Here is a 25,777-nt window from a genome sequence, read left to right on the forward strand (position 1 = left end):
TGAATGTCTTTGTTCCAAGAATAATACTCTGCAAAAAAAATGAATCATATCTAATGGTAATTAGCTATAACTGAATAATTCATTCTGGAAACTTCTCTCCTAAAAATGTAAGAATTTTAAGTGTAAAGCATCTGAAGGTACATTGTTTCTTTAATATAATATTTCCTCATTGCTTATATGCAGCTACTTGGCAATTGATTTTTTTGACTACAAAGGGGCAGAACCAGATTAATAAATTAATAATCTTAGTAAACTTGCACTAACTGTTCTGAAACAGAATGTTTAAAAAGACATTTTTTTCTCATTTATACATACATTTTTGGTTTTAGAAAATGTACATTATGAAATCAATTCACATTTGTGAAGCAAGAACAAAAGTACTTATACTTTGTGTGTGTGATTCATGCATTCATCACTGTGTCACAAAGTTAAACTTCAATGAATCTAATTTTTCCTTATTTGCAATCAGGATTAAGTATGACATCTGTCCTTTTGACCTCACTGGGATATTGCAGAAAGGTACAAGGCTTTAATACTTATCAGGTAGAAAGTTTGTGATTGTAGCTGTTAAAATGTATTCGTTACCCAATCATTACTTACGAAAATATTAAAATTACAAGATTGTAAAAAGCAGTTTTCCTCTAATCTCAGGAAAAGTAGAGTTTTACATTTTCATAAAATAAAATCAAGAAGTACTCTTTTACTACAAATTGTTTTGATAAGCAACTTTGAGCTTTTGAAGGAACTTGTTAGAAGTATCTACATACACACAACACTCATTTTCCAATGACCTCAATAAGGAATTTCAAGTTTCTTAAAGCCTAAATTTACTAGTTTTACAAGCTCTTCTCAGTGCCTAAATTTACTAGTTTTCCCAAAGACACATTTATTTAGTTCCTTTTTTCTCCACAATATTGACTAAATGGGGCATCTGGCCACTGGGGTGACTATATATATCATTCCCTCCACAACAAAGCATATTTAGGTGATTCCAATACCTAAATAAACATGGTATTTAACCCATCTTGTCAACCATTTATGGCTCAGTGTATTGAGATTTGCAATCAAAACTATCCTTTGAAACTCATTTTTGCTAAACCCAGATGTTTTGAAGGGTTACATTTTTATTAAACCAAGATACTGTATTTAACCTTTAAGCCTATCAAATTTATACTTTAACCCTTAAAAAAAAGGAGAAATAAAACATGCAGGCTGAAATTCAGAGATATAGTGAGTTTTTAAAAATTTCTTGTATTTGGCCATAGGGAAAACTCATTTGTTAGTATTTTTGTAATAAAAATATTGGTTAAACTACTTACAACCTGTGAAATAACCTTAAAAGCCTTCTTAGCATTGAACATTGCACTGCAGAAGGGCTCATAAGATTTTCACTTTCCATCCCTGTGTATTGCCCCATCTCTCCACCAACACCCAATGAACAGTCTCACTGTATAGACAGCTACTGTGAGAAAGATAGGAGAAAGGAAGAAGAAAGGAAGAAAAGAAGAAAGGGAGGGAGGGGACATAGGAAAGAAAAATAAAGAACAGAAAAGCTCTGGAAACCCTCAGAGGAGTAGCTACAGCAACAGCAGCTACCTGCACAGTTGTTACTATGTGACAGGAACTGTGCCGCATGAATGATCTTATTTTCATGAATTATCTACTTAATCTTCAAAAGCACCCTATTAGGTAGGTACTATTATTATCCCAACTTTATAAATGAAACTGAGGCTGAGAAAGTCTCAGTCACTTGGCCCAGGGTCACATCACGAATTACGGTAAGAGGCACAACTAGTATTTGCTCCAGTTCTCATTCCTAACGCTGTGCTTCTAACTATGATGGAGGAAAAGATAAGCAAGATGAAAAGGCTGGCCTTCCTGTATACACATTTCAGAGAAGCAAGAGGTCTCATAATTAATATGTTTCTAATGTCCTCTTAATTTCCTCCCTTAAACCTAGCTCATGACCCTCTAGTCTATTTCCTCTAAATAAATGGCAGCACCATTCTCTGTTGGCCATAAAACCTAGAATACTGCTTAAGGTCTCCTTTTTCCTTACCCTATGCTGCAACCCATAATAAGTCTTACAGATTTAGATCTAACATTATATCAAGCCTACCTTTTTCTTCCCATATGACATCTGCCTTTCTGCATCAGCCTCATGTCAATCTTTCTATTTCCCCTTGCTGTCTTCCTATAGATTCTCTACAGCTGCAAGAATCATCTTCCTAAAACACAAATCGGAACACAATGCTCCCCTGCTTTAAAATGATTTACTGGTAATATAGTTTGGCTCTGTGTCCCCACCCAAATCTCATCTTGAATTATAATTCCCATGTTTGAAGGAGGGACCTGGTGAGTGGTGATTGGATCATGATGGGGGTGGTTTTCCCCATGTGGTTCTCAGGATAGTGAGTGAGTTCTCATGAGATCTGATGTTTTAAAAATGTAGTCGTTCCCTTTACTCGCTCTCTCCTCTGCCACCTTTTGAAGAAGTTACTTGCTTCTCTTTTATCTTCTGCCATGATTGTGAGTTTCCTGAGGCCTCCTCATCCATGCATAACTGTGGGTCAACTAAACCTTTTCTTCATAAATTACCCAATCTCAGGTAGTTCTTTAGACCAGTGTAAAAACGGACTAATACTGGTGGGTTTCTCTTTTCTTTAGCACAAAATCTAAATCATTCCCCTGGGTATACAAGGCTCTGCACCATTGGGCTTTGATCTAGCTCTCCAGCCTCATCTTGTTATCCTCTCTGGTTTATTCATGGAGCTGCAGCCATGCTGGTGCTCTTCCAAGTCTTGAGCATACAAAGCTCAGTCCCTTTGCACATGCTTTTCCTTCCACCTGGAAGGTTTCTTCTTCCCTTCTTCCAGTGGCAGCTTCATTCCTGTCCTAAGTCTGTACCTACATACCACCTTTTAGATGCCTTTCCTGACAACTGTATCTCTATCTGGGGCTTAATTATAACCTTCAGAATACTTTAAATAAAGTTTAACTAATTTGTCTACTGTTTTATCCTAAGGATGAATCTCAGGTCAAAGATCCTGACTGTAATAGCCATCATTGTTTTCACAGATCCCAAGGGACACCTGAAATATGGTGAGTGGGTGCTCCAAAAATATTTGTTTAGTAATTGAATAACCAAATTTACAGGGATTCTTGTTTTAGCAAATAAGACTCACCATAGAAACTCTGACCCTTCTTTTACATTGCATTCTGGTTATCTGTTACATTATCTCAGGTTCTAGCAAATACAGAAAAATACCAATTACCAGTGTGTGATTCTCCTTTGAAAATCACTTTCTACTTCTCCCAGCCATCAGAGCAAATGTAAAGAAACAGATTGGGATACTATCAAATTATTAACATATACCACAAATAAATACTTGATTTGAGATTACGGTACTTAAATCACCTATGAAAAATTTGCTTAGTGTTTAAATGGTGATCATTTGTTCTGAGTAATATGAAATCATGTGAAATTTTTAGAAATGTGCCTAACAAGAACACATAGTCACCCAAATATTTAACAATTTAGAAAAAAAAAGCCCTCTGAACTAAAGCCAATGAAAACAGTATATTCATATAATGTATAATTTTGTAATGAATCTAAAGAATAATAAATAAAATTGAGTTTTACTTTTCTATCTAAAAGGTATAAACTTCAGTTTATAATTTTCTGTCTAAAAGGTTTAACTTCATTCTCACACACAGTACAGGTACCTTAATACAGTCATGCTTTTACAGACAGGGATCTGGCATAGAAACACCTTGATGATTTGTTCTGTTGCAAACTGCTTAATGAAGAGTGAAAGGCTTACACACATTCAGGCACAGTAGCCAAGATCTGTATTCTAGTAGACTATGACCTGTATTCTAGTAGGCCATGCACTGCCTTACAGATTAAAAATATTTGTATCAGTGCCTGACATTACTTCACTGTCTTATTATAACTCCCTAAGGCACTAGCATCTTTCCTCTGGTTCTCATGTCACTAGCAATTAATTTTATTGCCAAGAATGCTTGCTTTTTTCTCTGAGCTGAATATGTCTGTATAATCTTTTAATGCTTGTACTCAGACCTCTCTTTCCTACTTACTCTATTTATATTTTTCTAGCCCTTGACTTACTTTCAAGCTAATTACCAGTAATTACTTTGTCTTAAACCCCAAAGTTCTTGGTCACTTTCAAGCAAAAGCTTGTACTCCTTCAATCTAAAATGAAAGGCGTCCAGTAGTCTCACTGTGTTTGAGTCAGTCATCAAATATGGAATAACAATGCAAAAGCCTCCACCTTAAATGACATTTCACATATAGAAATGACTTTGCAGCTTCTACTATGTCAAGATGCTATTTATAACATCCTTCAATAGCATGTGAATCAAGGATCTTGGGGGATGGAGAATTGGGCACCAAAATGCATAATTAAAGACATAATTAAAGATCTAGCTGTGGCCTAGATAACACTATGATGGCCAATGCAGATATTATGTCTGCTGCCCCAGTTTCAATGCCAAACCCAGCAGGCGGAACTCACTTAGACTGCATGACTATGTCATATGAGAGGGTTCAAATAAGGAAGCAGCAAGGTGGTTTTCTTATTGAATAAAAATGTAAGACTCCTCCTACTCAATATATCCAGCCAGGTTATCACGTATTCTAACTTTTTTTGAAGTCCGTCAAGAAACAAGCTGGCTCTGATGCTGAGGCTTTGAGACTTAAAACAAAAAAATTGAAAGTTTACACAAGGATTTTTAAATGAAAGCTAGTGATACTTTTTGCTAATATTGTCTTCTACTTTTCCACCTGTCCTAATGTTATCTCATACCACACAAGAAAATACTGGGGTAACTGAAAATACCCAGTGGTGCTGCTAGCTTACAGAATTCAATTTCAGCGACTTACAGAAAATGTCTATTTCCTTTTAGATTTTAAATTGTATAATTTTTTAATAATAAACTTGTAAGTTTTCTTTTCTGAAAAGGCTTCTTTAAGAATAATATGAGCTCTGAACTGGTGGTTAATACTTCAATCTTAAGTACATTTCCCTGAAGATTTCAAAGGAATTTTCACAGCAGTTGATTTAGTTAATTTCATGTGTTTAAAAAGGTGAAAGCTTTACTAAAAAACTTTCTTGGTGCCATAGGGATTTAAATTAATGCTAGGATAGGGCAATTCCTATATCTAAAGGAATGCAAAGGGTCTACTGGGAATTGTTTATAGGCGTTTCTCTTATCATACTATTTAATTGATTTTTGTGTCAAAAGAGAGCAACTGTTTTTCTCCTGTTTATTCATTTTAATATTCGGTAAGTATTTATCTTGTGCTCAACCTTGGGTAGGCACTGAGGTACAAAGATTAATGATAACTTTTTTTATATGAAGAAGTTTCTTCCTTACTAATGAAGGTTTTTGCATTAGTAAATAATGATAATATGAATTTTTACTGTAAATAAAGTTAGGAAGAAAAGCATATAACAGAGTGAGACTAACTTTGTCACTGTGATGTTGGGAGCAGCTTTGGAGAGGAAATGATATTTGAGTCTGGTGATGAAGAGTGATTAACAGTCATTAGAGCTAAGGGTAGGGCATACCTGGAATAGTTACGTGAGACCAGCTTTCACATCATAATAAAGAGCTAGAAGGGCTCCACAAAGCACTTTCATGTTAGACCTTATAGGAAAATTACAGAGAGTTGAACACTGAGAAGGAATCAGATAAAAATGGTTGACTACCCAAAAAATAAAAGAATATATGTTTTCTTTCCCCCCAACAAAATTCCAGGGTACTAGATAGATCTGGAATTAGAATTCAAAGAGGCAATCAACAAAGGAAGATGTATTTCCCAGGTCTGTATTATTATAAGTTACCTTCATGAAGATATAAAGCATGAAAACAAAAAGAAATGAAAGACAATTTAGCTAAATCCATAGGAAATTGCTACATACATATATGAGCTCATTAGATGAAGCCACAGACAGTGGGAATATGTTCCCGAACTTCAGAACTTGACCTTATACTTTGTAATGATGCATTCACATATGTTGACTGGCCCAGAATACCTGCTCGAGTGCCCTATTCTCACATCACATTTTCTTGCTGTTTACTAATAGTCCAATAAACATATTGCATTATAAAATACTTTAAGAATTACAAAACAAAAATAACTATTGGGTACTAGGCTTAGTACTTGGGTCACAAATAATCTGTACAAGCCCCCTTGAAATGACTTTACCTATATAACAAACTTGCATATGTACCTCTGAACCTAAAACAAAAGTGTTTTTTATTTTTACTTTTTATTTTGTTTATTTATTTTTAAGACACAGTCTTACTCTGTCACCAGGCACCAGGCTGGAGTGCAATGGCGTGACCTCGGCTCACTGCAACCTCTGCCTCCTGGGTTCAAGCAATTCTCCTGCCTCAGCCTACCAAGTAGCTGGGACTACAGGCACTCACCACCATGCCCAGCTAATTTTTTTGTATTTTTAGTAGAGACGGGGTTTCACCATGTTGGCCAGGATGGTCTCGATCTCTTGACCTTGTGATCCGCCTGCTTTGGCCTTCCAAAGTGCTGGGATTACAGGCGTGAGCCACTGTGCCCGGCCAAAAGTGTTTTTTAAAAAAGAATTACACTATGATACCAAGAAAGAGTACTACAAAGTTTAAGGCACTACAACTTTTAAAGTATTTTAAAATAAAAATCCATGCTTTAGAAAACGCAAAGTTTTTTGTCTCTCAGAAAAGCAGATCCTACTCTGACTTCACTCTCATCTATTAAACATTCCTAGAAAGTTGGTCTGGAGAACCCAGAGAAGTTCAAGAACTCCTCCCTCTTATGCCTATCTGAATAAGCATGGAAGTTATTGTTTACTGTTGTTTGAGGAAAGAATTTGGGATTGAAAGCAGCCTCTAGCTGCCCAGTCGCACAGCTTGAAGGAGGACAGTTACTTATTTTGGTGACTCAGTTTCCTCATCTGCCAAATAGAAATCATACTTTTGTTGTTGTTGTTTATATTGCTCACAGGGATGTTATGAAGGCAAAAATCACATAAGTAACAATAAATAACATTGAAAGTTTAAAATCTAATTGAAAAAACCCTAAGATATAAGCATCTGTGCATGTTGTGGACAAGTGCTGTATCAACCAACATGTATTAAGCCCAAATACGGTAGACTTCCCCTGAGGTCAAGACCCTGATGTTATCTATTACTCAGATAGTGCTCTCTTTAATTCTGTTATTTGGTAAAAGTCCCCAAGCACTCCAAAACTTCAAAAGTAGTAACTCTGTCCCAAGCCTAGTCACTTTAGTAATGGATGGTCACTAATCCATTGCCATATGATAACAGAATAATCCTGTGGCCAGCTAGATTCCCATGGTAACACAATTAAATCTGAAACAAGAGGTCTGAGGCTTCTGTTCTTCTCAATCTCTTTTCCTATTCTAAATCCCTTAAATTGAATTATGTTTTATTTTTAAGGTTATTCAAGGATTATGTTTGCCCCACTAATTTCCTTAGACAGTTACTGTCGTAAAACCAATCACGTTGATTTGAACAAGGTGAATTTATCAGATTGGAAAGCAAACTGGAGACAGGGAGTTCTCAATTTTATACCACTGTGCCTTGACTTGCTTCCCAGGGGTGAAATGCTCATGCATTTCATATTTAATTGGGATGACTTATAAAAATGCCTACTATCACTGTATAGAGTAGATGACAATAGATTACTACAGCTAATTAAGTTTAAACAGTATTGCACTTCTCATTCAAACATTAAAACATTTATAAGGGAATACAAAAATCCTTAAAAAATTAAGAATCACGTTAAAACAATTTAGAGATACAAATGTAAATTTTTAATCTTTCAGGTCTCTGTGTTTATTCTGTCAAAGGGTAGTTTTCTTGTATCAGGGGAATTAAGGTAAATTCTGTTCAACAGCTTGCCAAAATCTGCCTGAGCACCATAGGTAATGCTCTGCTGGTAAAGAGAAAGAGGGTAAAAAAGAAAATCTGAAATTTTTATCTCTCACATGAAACTCTCTCTCTAAAAAGGCTCCTAAGATGAGTATGTTTCTACTTCCATAAAGACAATCTTTAGAGGCCTTGCCACACTTTCAGCAAATATAAACATAAACCCAGCATCTTCAGCTAGTCATTCTTCACTTCATACTTTAAAATATGATACTATAGAATGTTTTCCAAAATTGGAATAGAGACCACAATTTTAAAGTAAATGCTACCATTTTTGAGCGAAAATGGAAAATATTTTATGAGCAAAAAAGCAAAATATTTTATTAAAAAGTATAGACTATAATACTTTAGAGTAATTATAGACAATGAACTTCAAACTTTTGTTTGTAATTTTACAGAAAGTCACACTTTGCTATTGAGGTTTATTCAGTCATTCTGAGATAAACATGGTGTCCTAAACCAATAATTTTGTCCTTAAATTTTTAGGTATGTTACACACATTTGGATTGTTTCAGGATCTCACTCTAAAGTTTATTTACAATAGAATTACTCATTTGAGCAGCAAGATTCAAGCTGCAAGATTCAAGATTTTTTTTTATGAGTTGATTTCCTTTTTAGAGCTTAGTTTTATGCTAGGATTCCTTTTATCAATGCATAGAACACTAAACTATGATTTGGTTACTCAAAAAGTAAAGGCATTCACATGATTGACTCTGATTTACAGTAGGAATCAAACAGTTAAACCCAAGTTAACACATTTTTTTGCCTCTCTGGCACACACTCAACAATTGTCCTTTTTCAGAACTACGATCATGTTGTGTCCAGTAATATTTTAAACAAACACCACGTAATGCTTCAAAAAACATGGAGGGTAAGGATGGAGTCTTTTTTAGATAGACGACATAATAGTGTGCCATTTTTAAAAAGCATCGTAAGGAAACAGATAATAGCGTATGAATTATTTCTCTCCTCCCTCTTTCTTCCCTTCACATATACCCTCAGTTTAGGTGCCCTGTTCACACGACACGTGTACTTGGGGAGGTTCTTTTGCTTCCCATGAAAACAGGCAAGAACAAAATCATCTTTATGAATAATCTGACAGTGACCGGTTTTTCTCCTCATCCACAGAGTTAGAAAGACAAGAGATCCGAACCTGAAGGGAGTGTAAGTGGCAGGCAGTTCTGCGGGAGTAAGAGCATAATATTGCCCAGGAGACTTAGCTTAGAAGTCATATCCTATACTCTAAAGTATTCTTTGCACTTAACCAGGAAAAACTTTTAGCCGGACTAGGTCACAAAAATCCCCCAAACAAGAAAATCATTAGAAATTCTGAGATTGGTGAGATAAAACAGACATTAATTTACTACTGATTTCTCGGTGAATGCAACACATTATCCATCAGTATGAGTTCACACAGCACCCACGAGTGAATTAGGAAAATGCAGCTCCTTTGGGCAGCTATACCTCAATGAGCATGTGGCTATGAGTGGAACAGCAGCTGAATTCCGACATCCTCTTACTGACTCAAGTAGGCAACCTCATGCATGGAGTAATCTGAACAACTAGACATGGAGATCCTATTTATAACGATCTCTCTCTTTAGTGCTTTACAAATAATAAAACAAAAGTAATATAACTAGAACTTTTATCTTTAGACTTTACATAAGAGGGTTGTGTCATAGTGAGACTGTAAAATTGTCTACAGCAAATACCAGGTTAAATTCAGGTGATCATATTACTTAATAAAGACTTCTTGTAATAACATCATCAAAGAGTGACCAAGAAAAGTCTCTCTCCTTGCTGTCATTACTAGGAGAGTGAAATACTTACCACCATCTTCAACTGCAAAATAGAACATATCACTTGTGGCATCAGCCCCTCCTCTTAAGACATAGCATATTTTCATGTCATCAATGTCAGCTAGAAAATAACCGAAAACAAGATGATTAATTAACAGAGTAAAACTGATGACTAATTATGGTAAATATTATTGGCTACTGGTTTTCCTATAAACATGTTTAAATTCCTTTTCCCTCCTAAGAGAAACAGTGCTATCTTATTTCTCAGATCTCTAAGCCCCTAGATTTCAGCTGTCCCATGGAAACCTGATCCCTTACACAGATAAATAGAGTACAAGAGTTTATAATAATAGCAAGGTGTTGCCCCTCCCAGTGGTATTTGCATGTTCATGCACCAAAGGAATGACTATCTAAATATGGAATGCCAGGCACCATGACAGGTGGAAAGGAAGATATTTTGAGGCATGGCAGATTTCCTGGCACTCTTGAAATCACACCCTTTGCCTCCCTGTAAGGAACTGGCTTGCAGAGGACAGAGGCTTTGCTTCTCGACACTGGCTAATTTTTCTTACTTTTTGTAGTGTTGCAGGCTATTTTTTGGTCTCCAAAGTTCGAGAGAAAAAAATGAAGGTGATATTTTCAAAAAATCGCACACAGTGAAATAACTGATGACTCCCTGTTGAGAAAAAACAAACAAAGAAACACATCTAATACAAGTGGAAGCCGGCCGGACACAGTGGCTCATGCCTGTCATCCCAGCACTTTGGTAGGCTAAGGCAGCTGGATCATATGAGGTCAGGAGTTCAAGACTAGCCTGGCCAATATGGTGAAATGCTGTCTCTGACAAAAATTAGCCATGTGGTAGTGGTGTGTGCCTGTAATCTCAGCTACTTGGAAGGTTGAGGCCGGAGAATCACTTGAACCTGGGAGGCAGAGGTTGCAGTGAGCTGAGGTTGCACCACTGCACTCCAGTCTGGGTGAAAGAGTAAGACCCTGTCTCAAAAAAAAAAAAAAAAGTGGGAAGCTTTATTTCTAGCAAAAAGTTGTATCATCTCAGAAATGTTTCTTATGTTGTTTTCTACTCTATCAAATTAACATACATACATTAGTTTTCATTACTAAGACATGATTTTTAAAACTTAGGCATCCATCTTACCAGTTCCTTTCCTTAATGATGTCATATATACCACATAAAAAAAATACATTTATATATATATATAATCTATCCCTGGGCTTGGTGGCTCACAGCTGCAATCCCAGAACTTTGGGAGGCTGAGCTGGGTGGATCACGAGGTCAGGAGGTCAAGACCAGCCTGGCCAACATAGTGAAACCCTGTCTCTCCTAAAAATACAAAAATTAGCCAGGCATGGTGGGGCATGCCAATAGGCCCAGCTACTCAGGAAGCTGAGAAAGGAGAACCACTTGAACCTCACAGGTAGAGGTTGCAGTGAGCTGAGATTGCGCCACTACAATCCAGCTTGGGTGACAGATATACATATACATATATATATTATATATATAAAATATATATTATATATTATATATAAATATATATAGTATATTATATATAAATATATATAATATATATTATATAAATATATATACAAATATATATAAATATATATAAAATATATATAAATATAAATATATATAAAATATATATATAATTTTTTCTCCAAGATGGAGTCTTGGAAAATTTTATATATATATAAAATTTTGTCCTGTGATATTTATAGATCATTAATTGCATCTGGTCCAATCAGCGAGTTTCTAAGAATACATAAAGTCAAGATCATGGCTAAAAATAGCTATGACAATGATAGATAATATTTACCTGTCTAATGTGTATTCCATGGTTTTTCCATCTCCTAAAATCTCTACTAAGTTCATGCTATGAAATTCAGAGGCTTATATAGAAGACAATGGCTTTACGAAATGTTAATCTCAAGTGAGGCAAGGTATTAGGATGGACCAATGACCTCATAAATTTCTGTAGCTCCACTTTATAGATGTAAAATGTGTGCTCTATCCTGGCTCATGAAGTTTCAAAAGAGAACACTTGCAGAAGGGAAAATCTGATTTTACACTTAATGGTACCTTCCTGCTAATAGAGGTATTTGGAGTTAAAACATGCCTAAGATGTTTGATTCTCCCTTAATACTTAAGTTCTTTTTTAAAAACAGAATATTTAATATAGAGATGGGGTCTCACTATGTTGCCCAGGCTGGCCTTAGTAGTCTTCCCACCTCTGTTTCCCAAAGTGCTCTAAGATTACAGGTGTGAGCCACTGGGCCGGGCCCCTCATTTCTAACTGTACTGCAACTTCCCACCCTTGCTGCCTAGTTTCACTTTTATCGTTCTGTATGGTTATGTTTCCCAGTGGATTAGATCACCCTTGCATATCTACTTTTGCATGAAGGATGTTTCTGCCAGGGTAAAGACTGAAGCCCCTGCACAACTCTTTGCCTGTTGACTCTTACCATTCTTAATTTTATAACTTTCCCTTTATCAGTAAAAACATGCAGTAAACTCTGCTGACTACACATCTTTACCATAAGAACCATGACCTCTGACCATGTGGGGGAAGACCCTCTTTCAATGTCCCCACCCCTCCAAATTGTATTAAAAAATCTAAAGGCTCTACCAGGAGAAAAGGAACTGTTTAGCACGCCTAGCGTCTGTAGCAATGTTTTGTTAAGCAAAAATATAATTGTTAAGGGATAGTTTCATTGAAATAAATCCTCACTTCAAAACCGAATTTTAAGAACTTTTTTTTTTTAAGATAAAGAGAACATAAATGAAACTATATGGCACTCACATACCCAATTTTCTCTCCAAGTTAGGGCATGTGTTATTGATTAGTTGGAACATACTAAAACCTTTAAATTTTTCACATAATTTATTAATAATTCACGGTTCAAAAAAGTAAGTACTTTCATCATAATACTGGTATTCTAAAGGTACCTCTACATATAACATAAACATAGTATAAATATATACATTGTCTAGCTTTCTTAAGACACATGAGTAGTAGAATGATAATCTAATAGCCAAAATGTTATCTTTCTTTTAAGCAAACATCTAAGAATTATCTAGATTTTCTTCTAGTTGTTAAACATACGTTAAATTCATTTTAGTTTATCTACAAAATCATTCCATGAGATTGTTTGCTTGTTTTTAAATCTCAGTTCATTAACATGCCAGGCAACCATATCTGGTTCAAACTGTTTGAGGACATTTCTGCTCTCCTTAAACTGATTTATTAATTAACCCACAGAATATGTTATTATATACTAATTGTAGGGAAGAAAAAACTAAGTATACTTGAGACATACGATTTAGGTCTGGGTTGCGGGTAGCAGGGGCAACTTGGCAAAGAGGTGAAGTTTGGAATAAATAAATAATATCCATAATTTACCTAATTATACATTGTTAACTTTTCATCAATTTGGTAAGTTTTTGAAAGGAATTAATTTTTTTCTCCTAGGAACCACTTAGTCAATCAATTTAGGAATGACCTTCTCTGGCCACCTGTGCTAAATTGACCTAATTCTGGTGCATTGAAAATGCATCAAAATGTAAGTTTACCTTATCCTTCTATGACAAAGTAAAAACAAAAACAAATAAAAGAAGGACTGCACTGTAAGCACTGATTTCATTCCTCCTCCTGGAAGAAGAGCCATAGAAGCTTTCTGATGGCGCTTTCTCCGTTTTTTAAACCACTCACCTAATCTCCATAAATAACAGCTATGACTCAAACTCCAGCCTTGACTTGTTCGAATGAGTGCTGTGTGATTAAATACCAACAGCTTCCCTAGTCAATATTTTGGTTTGTATTAGAATGTGAAAAAAGGTAATTCTTAAAAAGTCACAACACATAATAAGCATAACTTCTTTACATTTATAAAGATGTTAAAAATTAACCATGGTGCCTCAAAGTCAGTAAGAGACTGGACAACTGCCTATAAAGAAACAGAATAATGTTCAGAGTTCACAACTTCAGAAATAATATTCTAGTATTTCGAGCTGTTGAACTTGGTCCGCAGAACTTAAATTAAGTAATTTGCCTGTCTTCATCAAAATAGTCCTTTTTAAAAATCTCTAAAATCAGATTTCTTTTTCAGGTCAGAGGAGTAATTTGAAGGACTATTTTCTATCATCTAATATATTCCTTTCATTCTCTTTCCTTTCCATGAAAATAAACCAGCATAAGACGGCATGGCACCGCCAGCCTCAGAAAGCCTGCATGTAAGTTTCCTACTAGTCTAGCATGACACTTGGCACTTCGAGGCTTTCCTGTCCCTGCAGGCCCTGGGATACCGTCAGGCTCTTAGCCAAGAATCAGGAGGTTGGAGTGTGGCGCTATTTGTCAGCACCCAAAACAGAGAAGTAGTTCACTTTAACACTACATTTTGCTACATTCCTGTTCATTAAAGCATTTGCTATCTAAGACCATAACACAGTTGCAGGAAAAGAACACCCCCATTGGGATGCCCTGGGGTTAAGCTCCATCTTTGCCCACAGATCCCACATAGGAAAGATCTAGTTTCCATTCTGACATGGTGAGATTTTCATGAAAGGAACCCAAATCCCATTGTAATGAAAGTTGCATGTTCTACCAAACAGAGCCCTGACTCCCAAGCCAGCTTAGTGAATGGGCTTCTCCCTTTCCTCACTAAATAACTCTGCATAGGTCACTTGTCCTTTCTGCTTCAGACTGTGTCCACCACAAAGGCAATTCAGGTTAGAAAAACCCTGTTGTGGCCGGGCGCGGTGGCTCAAGCCTGTAATCCCAGCACTTTGGGAGGCTGAGGCGGGTGAATCACGAGGTCAAGAGATCGAGACCATCCTGGTCAACAAGGTGAAACCCCGTCTCTACTAAAAATACAAAAAATTAGCTGGGCATGGTGGCGCGTGCCTGTAATCCCAGCTACTCAGGAGGCTGAGGCAGGAGAATTGCCTGAACCCAGAAGGTGGAGGTTGCGGTGAGCCGAGACCGCGCCATTGCACTCCAGCCTGGGTAACAAGAGCGAAACTCTGTCCCAGAAAAAAAAAAAAAAAAAAAAAGAAAAACCCTGTTGTGTAATGAATGCAGGTGCCTGAGGCAACTGTTTTTTGTTGCTGTGTTTGCAACAGGTCAGAGAGGAGGTTCACAATGCTAAAATAATTTCCCTCCTCTGCCATTAATCTTGTTTACATATATTCATGTTCTTAATGATGAATTAGATATATGTTTTGGTGATGAACATATTGTCATTTTCTACATCTTTAAGTATACTTTCTTGTTTCATATATATCATAGTAGCACGCCCTGTACACATCATTGTTATTACTCTAGGTAGGTGTTTACTGCTTACATCTCTGGACGGGTATTTGCCTGAGTCATAAAATATCACTAAAAAATTTAAAAATCTACAAAGTAATTAATCATAAACAAATCTATTAGTTACAAAGTTCCTAACAACGATAACTGTGTCAGAACAATGCTCTTAAAATTTAATCAAAGTACCATAAGTTTAAAGGCTTTTTTGGAATGGTAATTGATAATGACAGCAATGTGACTAAACAGAATTTAGAAAGCACATCTTTCATTAAGGTGCCAAAATGCTTCACGGACCACCTGCAACATACAACACAGGATGCTCAGAGGATGGGTATGGCAAATGAAGCAGAATTGGAAAGCCTGCTTCAATTTCAATTCACCAAAGTCCGCCTCCTGCTTCAGCAGCATATCTTCCCATTTTCAAAATACATCAGTACTCCCTCTAATGAAGGTCATTGCTATGGGAAGTAGGACAAGAAGGTAGCTGTTCTCCCAGGGAAGTGAGTCCCTGTGTTCTCCCCATCCCCTTTGTTCCCTTCCCTTCCCTAGGTCTCTAATTTGATGCTCTATTTATAAGGCTTTCGGTGAAGCCATATTCTCTGGAATGAGACCTGGAATGTCCTTTGATAACCGAGGAAAGAAACATGAAACATACCTTGGGTAAACTGAGTGATACTGTGATTGCCTTTGTCCAGGTTGAGGAGATATCCATGTTGAGGGGCCTCTGTCACAATAAACCTCAGAGAAACGTGTAGGCTGTCTCTGTCCTCCACTTTCAATATTTTGCTGGTGATCATGAACCCCAAGTGGCCAGTGGCTAGAGTGCGAAGTGTGGAGGCCCCCTTATTCACTGTGATTTGGGGGACACTGTTGTCAACAGCTAAGACCTGGATCTTCATCACTTGGGGTCTCCTTGTTTCAAATACGGTATTGGGAAAAACGTAGAAGTCTGTATGGGTGCCATCAGTCACTGTGAAGGAGAAGCTATCTTCACTTGACTCAGTACCATCGTGTTTGTAGCTGATTAAGTTTTCATTCAAGTCTTGCTTGGTAAAAACCATGACAGGTCTGGTATTGTTGAATAGGAGATGGCCATGAATAGGCACCTGAGTGATAGTGAATTTCAGGAGCCTGTCAGGAGTATCTCTGTCTTCCACAGTGAGTTCAAAGGGAGTAATCAGCTTGTTTTCACTTTCACTGACGACCAGGTTGTGGATAGTGATCACTGGCTTTTTATTGTCCACATCACTAATGGAGATACGGAATGTCCGAAAGACAGGGTTACGTCCATCAGTGACTTGAAACTCAAAACTGTCCATCTTCACTTCATCATCAGCTGTGTGGATGTAGTAGATTTTGTTTCCAGCCAGTTGCAGCTGAGTGAAAGATGTGATGGACATTCCAGGCTGATCTGTGCACTCCAGGTGACCTCTCATAGGAGCCCTGGTGATGGTAAAAACCAAGTTTTCATCAGGACTGTTCAAGTCACTAGTGCTTAGTAGGTCTGTTGTGAGAGTGACTTTGCCACCTTCTTTCAAGGACACTCCCTTACTTATGACATCAGGGAAGACAATGTCAATGCTCCCGATGGACACATAAAAGTAACGATCTATGAGGGCATTTATTCCATCAGTCACATCAAATTTAATTAGGTCCCGAATGCCCTCTTGCCCCAAATGGACATACTGAATTAAATTTCTGTCTACTTGATCCTGGGTAAAATTCATGCCCAGTGTGATATTTTCAAAGGCACCACTAGGTTTTCGTCTCTGTAATAAGCCATGTCCTGGCCCATAACGAATAATATAAACCAAAGATTTATCTTCTGAATCTAAATCTGTTGCCATTAATATTTTGTTGTTAATAATCTTGGTTTCCCCAATTTCTATTTCTAGTCCATTATTGATAGCCATTCTGGGTGTCTCATCATCAACAGGGATAACCATAATGAGGACCATCTTTTCCACAGCGTGCTTCCCATCTGTTAGTTTAATCACAAAACTGTCTTCCTGAGTCTCAGAGTCATCATGCTCATAAATAATGCTGGAACTCTCTATGATCTGGTCCAAGGTGAAGCTTTCGACCAACACTGTGCCATTTATCAGCTGATTCATAATGTGACCATGAGTGGGGAATTGGGTAATAGTGAAAGTTAAATCATCCAGGGGAACATCAGCATCAGCAGCATTGAGAATGGGTGTATCGATGACCAGACTCATGCCTTCCATCACTATAAATTCTCTCATAAACATCTCTGGCTGTTCATCGTTGGTGGGAATGATTATAATGGGGAAGAACTGTCTCTCTGAAAAGTTAATGCCATCAGAACAACGAAATATAAATCGGTCCTCTACAGGTTCCACCCCTTTATGGACACTCTGGACGTAGTTTATGTGGCCCTGCCTAAGATCTTTCAAATTGAAAGCACTTATTGCAATCCCTGCTCTTGATTTCTCAGAGCCTGGTGCTGGAGATATGTTCTCGACATAACCTGAAGTAGGTTGAATAACTATAGTGCACAAGATGTCATCATTCAGGGAATCAGTATCTTTAGCACTTATATGCAATGATGTTATAGCACTTTTATCACCTTCCATTACCATAAACTGTTCACCTACAGAAATTTCTGGGGCCTGGCTATCAACAGGCAAGATAGTCACCCATATAGTAACTCCTTGGATAGTATTGCCACCAATTCTCCATTCTTGAGACCTATCTGAAAGACTCAGGTTAAAAGAATCCGCTTTAGGCAAAAGGCCTATCTCACCACTGGTGTGGGCATATACAACGGAGCCCTCTAAGATGTCCCTTTGAGTAAACTGCTCTGCTGGAATGCCACTGACCAAGATTTCCCCATACAAAGGTGGATTTTCCAAGAGAAATGTCAACATCAAGTCATCAGTTTCCTCACTGGTCCCCTTAATAACATTGGCAGTGATTTCAGTAGCCCCATTTTCTAAGACATCTAGATAGGACTCCAGTGTGCCAGTAGGATGGCTCAGTACGGGCACCTCATCGTCCACTGGCCGGACATTCACTCTGAGAGTGATGGGCACCACATGATGTCTGTCGCTGACTTCCAAGGAGCAGCTATCAGTCAGGGACTTGTCTCCATTATGGGCATAGGAAACTCGGCCCAGTTTTATGTCTTCCAAGTGGAAGAGACCCCCTACATGCAGGATCTGTCCAGACACTCTCATGTGGCCATGTTTGGGTGCCTGTGTGAGAGTGAAAGAGATATGGGTGACATCAGTGTCTACATCACTCACATGCAACTCTGTCTCACTCAGGATATGGTGACCCTTTCCCTGAACAGTGAAGCCGGTGTTGAGGATCTCAGGTGGCTGGTTGTCCACGGGCTGCAAGTAAAGGGTAAAGGTGCCTGGAGCCATATTCCCAGCTCGGTCTTCCACCTGGAACTGGAACTGGGCCACTCGAGTAGCCACACCCAGTTCTTGACCCGGGGGTCTGTAAGCAATTTTATGATGGTTGATCTGGGCTTGGGTAAAATGGGTCACCACGACTGAGGGGTTGTCAGTCAGGACCAAGGTACCCAGTGGGGTTGGCGAGTGGTTTTCATCTGTGTCTGTCGGGGGCTGAGTCACTGTGTAATATAGTTCTCGGTCATCTGTGTCTAGGTCAGTGTAGCGCAGCCACTTCTTCCTCAGTGGTGTGAGCTGGGATTCCTGTACCACCATACGAAGGGGACAGCCACTGCCCAGCTCTGGAGGGAGGCGATCCACAGGATGGATACGTATCACAAACCGCTGTAGCCCAGACTGATTAGGAGGGTCATGGTTATCCTGGACTCTAAATGTGAACTGGTCTGTGACTGGCCCAGGACTATGGGGCCCAGAGTGTCTGTAGAACAGCCTGCCCTCTGTTATGTCCTGCTGCTGCCACTCTGTCACTGTTCGCTCATAAAATGCTCCCTGCTTCCTCCAAAGGCCCCTGAGAAGCTCCTGTTCTTCACGGGGAGGGTGAGTTTGGCGGAGAAGCAGATGCCCAGTAGTTAAGAAGGGTGATTCCAGCACAAAAAGGAGCAGAGAATCATCTGAATCTATGTCAGTTGCACTCAGGGAAAGGGGCAGGATGGGCACTGTTTCACCCTCTGCCAGTGTCAGCCCCGTGTTGGCATTGAGGACAGGTGGCTGGTCATCCACAGGCACTAAGGTGATGGGAAACAGAAATTGTACCTGGTGCCTGCCTCCTCCATCCACCATGCGAAGCACCAAGTTATCGCTCAGTGAGCCATCTCTGTCATCATGCTGGTAGACCACCTGGCCGGCTGCCAGCTCAGCCACTGTAAAGCTCTTGGGAGCAGAGCTGCCCCTGGAAGCACCCAGAATGACAAGGTGACCATGCCGGAGCCCAGCCACCACCTCCAGCCGCACTGCTTCTAGGTCATCCTCATCGCTGATGACCAAGGTTTGCGGACCACTGCCTGCAGGGCCTGTGAGGGGTCGAGACTGACCCTCATAGAGAATAAGCCCAGTATTCCGGGTGACTACCGGAGCCATTGTGTTCATGGGCTTCACCACTACCATGAAGGCAAAAGGGTCTGAAGCTGCTCCTTCTGGATCCACTACTTCCAATTCCAGTTCAAAGAGACGCTCCTGATCGGAGTCTTCAGAGGGGGGCTGGTAGGCAATCTTCAGGAGGTGCAGATCCCTCTGGGTGAAGGAGGAAAGGGGCAGGCTGCGATCATCGGTGCTTACCAAGTAGCCCTGGCCAGGCTGGAATGGAGAGGTGAGGTTAAAGATCAACAGATCCGGGGGAGACTCGGCATCCTCGGCTGCCAGCATGTCTGGGGTCAGGGCTGTCAGTACAAACTGGTCCACCTCCATCATCATCATGGCCACAAAACTGGGCTTGGGTGCAGTGTTCTCGGCCCCTCCTCGGATCCTCACCAGCACCTGGAAGTGCTCGCGTTTCAAAGCAGGGCTGCCCACAGGAGCCCCTCGCGAACGCAGCTCCACCATCATGGGCATCCAGTCCCTGTTTGGTGAGCGATTGGCTGCTGTGTGGCGGTAGCGCACCCCTAGTTCCTGGAAAGCTTTGCAGTCCATCAGGAGAGGCTCCAGGGCGCCTCCCTCTCTGGCTCCTCCAGGGACCTGCGGGTAGTGGAGGAGCTCTCCATAGCGAGGCAGCGCGCCCAAGCCGGACAGGATGCCCACACGGCACTCCTCTGTCTCGGGCTGGTAGGCGAACTCCAGGCTCCGCGCATCCAAGACATTGCTGGTCCCCAGCAGTTCTTCCACGACCAGAGGCAAGTTCCGAGTCACAACCTCCAGCTGGGTGAAGACCACCTCCACCTCCAGCACCAGTGGTAGCACTACCGCCCCTCCGGGCGCGTCGTAGCGCAGCTGCAGCCTGACGCGGTCCCGAGACGGGCTGCGCGCGCCCAGGTGCGAGTAGCGCACCTCGCCAGGGCCAAAGTCGCACGGGAAGCGCTTGGGACTCAGGCGGCCGGGTCGCTGGGCCAGTGCGTCGTTGTCTAGCACCGAAACCGCGCAGCGGTCCCCGGGCTGCACCTGCAACACCAGGTCACGCAGGGGATCCAGCCAGACTTCACGGCCGAAAGGCACCCGGAGTCCGCGGTTCGCCAGCACTATGGCCTCCTCAGCAGGGACCCCTGCAGCCCCCGCGAGACCGGGGGACAGCAACGCCCCGCCGAAGGCAGCGGGCTGTGCCAGGACGCGGCTTACCAGTGACAGGAGAAGCAGCAACAGCAGCAGCAGTAGCCGAGGCGGCGGCGGTCCTGGTTGAACGCTGGTGGAGTTGCCTGTTGCGCGCGAGGATAACGCAGCAGTCCCGGCTGCGTGCATGGTCCGGGTGTTCATGCTCGGACAGGTCAGCCTGAGAGCATGTGAAGTCATCCCCGGGCAGACAACGAGGGACACCGCCGGGAAGTGCCAGGAACTCCGCGCGCTGCCTGCGGGGTCCTCCTGTGGCCGGGGCTGGGCCAGAAGGATGGCAAAGCTGCGAGGCGCGGTCCGGGCTGGAGCTTCCGCGGAGGAGCCGAACCCGTCCCAGCCGGTCCAGCTCCGCCGCGGGCGACTCAGTCGCGCGAAGTGAATCCCTCCACTTCTGCTTTCCAGGTCCCCGGACCCTGAGCTTTGAGGGAAATCCCTCCCCTCGCACCCCTTTGCTCCAGTCCTCCCAGGAGGCCAATCGTTGGTCGGGGGAGGAGGCGCGGAGCTGAGGGTTGGGTAGTAATTCCTGCCAATCAGCTCTTAGAGGCCGAGGCGGGGAAGCTGTGAGGACGGGAGGAGACAGAGGCGCAACAGGTTGTCTAGGAAGTGAGGGGAGAAGCGGCCCGGAGTTTTCCACCCTTGCTGGTGCTTGGGTCTGGGCTGCTATTAATAGATTTGGGACTCCTGCAGAGGAGCCGGAACACACTGCTGTGCTGAATTAACTTCATCTGCCTGCGACCGAGGGTTACCCATTTTAGCCATCCCCACTCCTCCTCCCTATTCAATGAAAGCCCGCGCGGGGCATGGTCATTTCTCACAGAAACTTGCAAACCCAGGGGAAGTTAGACGCAATGCTGTTTGAGTTTGAAGGTAAACACAGAGCGTTTGAGAAATTCTGCGGCATATTTGCAAAAGAACAGCTGGAATTAAAAGCCACAGCTAGAGCAGGTTGCGCTCCAGCCCAGCCCCCTTCGGCGCGCCCCCAAGCTGCCTTCTCCTCGTAAATTACAATGGGCGCAGTCCTCCGATTGGTGAGTTTTTAACAAGCTCCTCCTTTGCAACCGAGGTTCACCGAGTAAAAGGAAAAAAGGGCATTTGGAATGCGTGAGAAATGCAGTCTGATCAGAATCGCTAGTCTTGCACCAAAGAATAAATTCTAGGGAATGCGGCCCCAGGCTCTCCCAAATCCGCCTCTGTTAGCGTAGCTGTCATTAGAGACGTTCCTCTTCTCTTCGTAGTAATTAGACCAAGCACAAACTAAACCCACTTGTCAGCATCACATTTCTTTGCATGCCACGAAAATTGATAAATATCTGGAGGGCACGCTAAAATAGTTTAGATAGCCTTTCAGCCAGCAGGTTTTGAAATCAAAGCTTGAGCTCTTCCTGCCCCCTTGTGTTTGTTTGGTTTCATTAGAGTGTAGATTCCCTTCCTAAAAAGTTTTCTATCAACTCCCCTCCCCCCTCAAAAAACACCCCTTATCATTTAAACCTAACCACTTTCGGATTGGCTTCTAAGTAATCATGGTCAGAATGTTTTATTTAGGATGGTATTATTTTTTTCTCCAGTAATACAAATCTGATTGTCAACAGGAACATAGAATTGGAGTAATAGATTGCCCTTTTCCTGCTGCAAGAGTGTTTGAATTTGGAAAAGAAATACAAGAAACTGTTAATGTTGTTCTACATTTCAGTCTAAATTGAAGCTAGAAGGTTTCTATGGGAGTAATTTCAGTAAGAAGTGCCTATCCTTTTAACCCTTTGTGCTTTGAGCTTGAGCTCCTCCAGACCAGGATTTTGATCCTTGCTTGACACAGTTACGACTATTTTCCAGGATGCAGCACAAACTCTATACATAAGTATGGCTGGGAGATGCCAGATTCTCCTTCATGAAGCCTACTGAGTGGTGCTTGTCTACAGGAGTCAAAGACAGGAAGTTCTGACATCTTCCAAAAAGAAGCAAGAGATCAATTTAAAGGAGTGAGTCATCCAAGAAAGTAAGCAAGCAAAAAATTTTAAATATTAATTAAATATTAAATTATTATTAACTGATTAATATTAAATTTAAAAGTTAATTAAATATTAAGATTATTCTCTGCCGTCTGCGTTGTTTAAGAAGCTTTTAACTCCCACTTAAAACTGATGAATACACTTAACAATTTATTACAAAATGAGCATCCAGGAACATAGAAGGGATGTGGCCCTTATTTAAATACATTAGAAAATCTCTCATCTAACTCGTTACCAATTTCCTATTCTTATCATTATTATTTTATAATTTATTATGATTATTAATTGCATACAGAATTCAAATTGCAGAAACTTGGGGGAAATTCTGCCATTTCCTGTTCCAAATTAAAACAAATAAGATGCCAAGTAAAATAGGAAACCAATTTCAGAATATGGCTCTTTTTATAGTTTATTTCAAATTCTGGTTGTGTGTTTGTATTGAAAAATGTCATCTGGAGCAAAGCACCCCTTACCCAGACATTGTGATCCTGGGTAAATTCTGAGCAGAACCAGACTAACAGCTTGACCCTTAATGCTTCTTAGTGGCTCCAGGGTTTTCCTTTTTTCCTTTTAAAGTCCAACTCTGTTTGACTTGCAAGCAAAGATAAGATCAGCATTTGAAGTATGGTAGTATACCTCAAGGGCAGAGTTCAATATTTTGTTTCATGGTAAGAAAAATACAGGCCCACATTTATTTTTACATAGCCTAAGGAAATCAATAAACTACATAATCTTTTTGACTTTTTAATTTAGCCTGCCTTGATTGTATTGATGGAATGATAGGGATTATTCTCATTTTTTTTTATAAATGTCTTAGTTATTTGTTTTGCAAATCAAATAGAAGTTAGCACAAACTATCATTTGCCTAGATATATTTTGCATTAATGATCATTGATAAATAGTGAGATGTTAAATTTTCATTTGAGAGCAAATATTATTGGTGAAGATCATCTCTCTTTAGGGTCATAGCTCAGTGTTAAAAGATATGAACACTTAAAAATAGCAAGCAAATTATTATTTTACAGCCAAAATACTCAATATCACTTAGTATCATGGGAATAAGTTAGCAAATGTGATTTTTTTTTTAAGCAAAATTCGAGCTTAACTCATCACTTCTTACTTTCTTAAGCCTTGTAACACTTCCTATACATACCATGGGCAAAATGTTTTAATGTCATACCAAAATATTTTCTCATGTCAACTTAAGTTTATTATTGATTGCTAATATTCACAGATTAAGATTAAGCACTAGAGAACTTATTTCCTAAAATAAAGAAAGTAATCGAATGAATTTATGATTCAGGCAAGGTATTTAGGTGGAAATACAACAGTAGGTCTAGGACTGGAGGTCAGACTGGAACTAAAAATACATCTAGTTAAATTTTGACAATTATAGTTTTCATTATGTAGTTTATTTCATTTTTCTTATGATTCTCTACTGGATCATAAGATTCCAATAGAGAAGGTTGCTTCATAAACACTTTAAGAATACTTACAGATGAATTATTGAAGAGTCTTCTTGTGAAACGTCCTTTTTTTTTTTTTTTTTTTTGAAAGAAAGAAGGAGAAAGAAAAAGGGAGAGAGAGAACAGGATTCTTGCTCTATTGCCCAGGCTGGAATGCAATCTTAAAAAGGTATTAAAAACCTTTTTTATGCCAATAATTGTACTTAACAACAGAGACAGGAAGGAATAAGGGAAGAAAATAACAAACAGCTACCAATATTTCATTTAAGTCTGTGAGATGCTATGCAAATACTGAAGAGTAATTTAATTCCAATTATGTAGTCACTTTCAGAATAGGTGTAATATGATACTGAGAAAAATATATGTTCTGTAGACCTGGGGTGGAGAATTCTGTATATATTCCCTGAGTTTACTTATTCCAGGTCTAAATTCAAATCATAGATGTCCCTATTAATTTTCTATCTGATTAATCTGTTGAATATTAACAATGCAATGTCAAAATCACCCGCTGTTATTGTGCAGGAGTCCAAATCTCTATATAAGTCAATAAAAACTTATCTTATGTATCTGGGTACTCCTTTGTTGGATATGTATATATTTATGATCATTAACTCCTGTTGTTGCATGATCCTTTTACCATTATATGTCCTTCTTTGTTTCTTTTGGTCTTTGTTACTATTAAAGTCTATTTTGTCAGAGACAAAAGTTACAACTCCTGTTGTTTTATTTTTTTTGCTCTCCATTTAATTGGTAAATCTTCCTCCATCCCTTTATTTTGAGTCTTGTGTGTCTTGTGAGTTAGATCTGGATACAACGTACCAATAGATTTTAACTTTTTATTCCATTTGTCTGCATTGAATCCATTTAAATTTAGGATTAATATTAATATTTGTGAGTTCAATATTGTAACTTAATGCTAGCTGGCTATTTTGCCCATTAGTTGATGTAAATTCTTCATTGTGGAGATACTGTACGTGTTGGTAAATTTTTGGGATGACTGATACTGGTTGTTCCTTTCTGTTTGTAGTGCTTCTTTCAGAAGGTCTTGTAAAGCAAGCCTGATGGTGATGAAATCTCTGAGTGCTTGTTTGTTCGTGAAAACTTTTATTTTTCCTTCATTTCTGAAGCTTCGTTTGGCTGGATATGAGATTCTGGGTTGAAAATTCTTTTCTTTGAGGATATTGAATATTGACCCCCACTCTCTTCCAGATTGTAGGGTTTCTTCTGAGAGGTCTGCTGTAAGTCTGATAGGCTTCCCTTTATGGGTAACCTGACCTTGCTCTCTAGCTGCCCTCAGAATTTTCTCCTTTATTTCAACCCTAGTGAATCTAGTGATTATGTGTCTTGGAGTTGCTCTACTTGAGAAATATCTTTGTGGTGTTCTCTGGATTACCTGGAGTTGAGTATTGTCTTGCCTTACTAGGTTAGGAAAGTTTTTCTGAATAATATCCTGAAGAATATTTTCCAACTTGGATTCATTCTCTTCATGACATTCAGGTACACCTATCA

At 39.8% G+C, this 25,777-nt stretch overlaps 1 protein-coding gene across 1 annotated transcript in view; it reads right to left on the reverse strand.

The window, feature by feature from the left end:
- FREM2 (FRAS1 related extracellular matrix 2) overlaps positions 1 to 21,197 on the reverse strand; it is a 195,051-nt gene extending 173,854 nt beyond the window's left edge. Inside the window, exons 1-2 of the mRNA XM_003934401.4 lie at positions 15,753 to 21,197; positions 9,805 to 9,894 (exon numbers count right to left, since the gene is read on the reverse strand). Of these exons, the coding sequence (XP_003934450.4) occupies positions 9,805 to 9,894; positions 15,753 to 20,976 (5,314 nt within the window). The 5' untranslated portion in view covers positions 20,977 to 21,197. The remainder of the gene's footprint in view (positions 1 to 9,804; positions 9,895 to 15,752) is intronic.
- Between the last annotated feature and the right edge of the window lie 4,580 nt (positions 21,198 to 25,777).

This window comes from Saimiri boliviensis, chromosome 16, assembly GCF_048565385.1.
Source record: "Saimiri boliviensis isolate mSaiBol1 chromosome 16, mSaiBol1.pri, whole genome shotgun sequence".
NCBI classification, from domain to species: Eukaryota; Metazoa; Chordata; class Mammalia; order Primates; family Cebidae; genus Saimiri; species Saimiri boliviensis.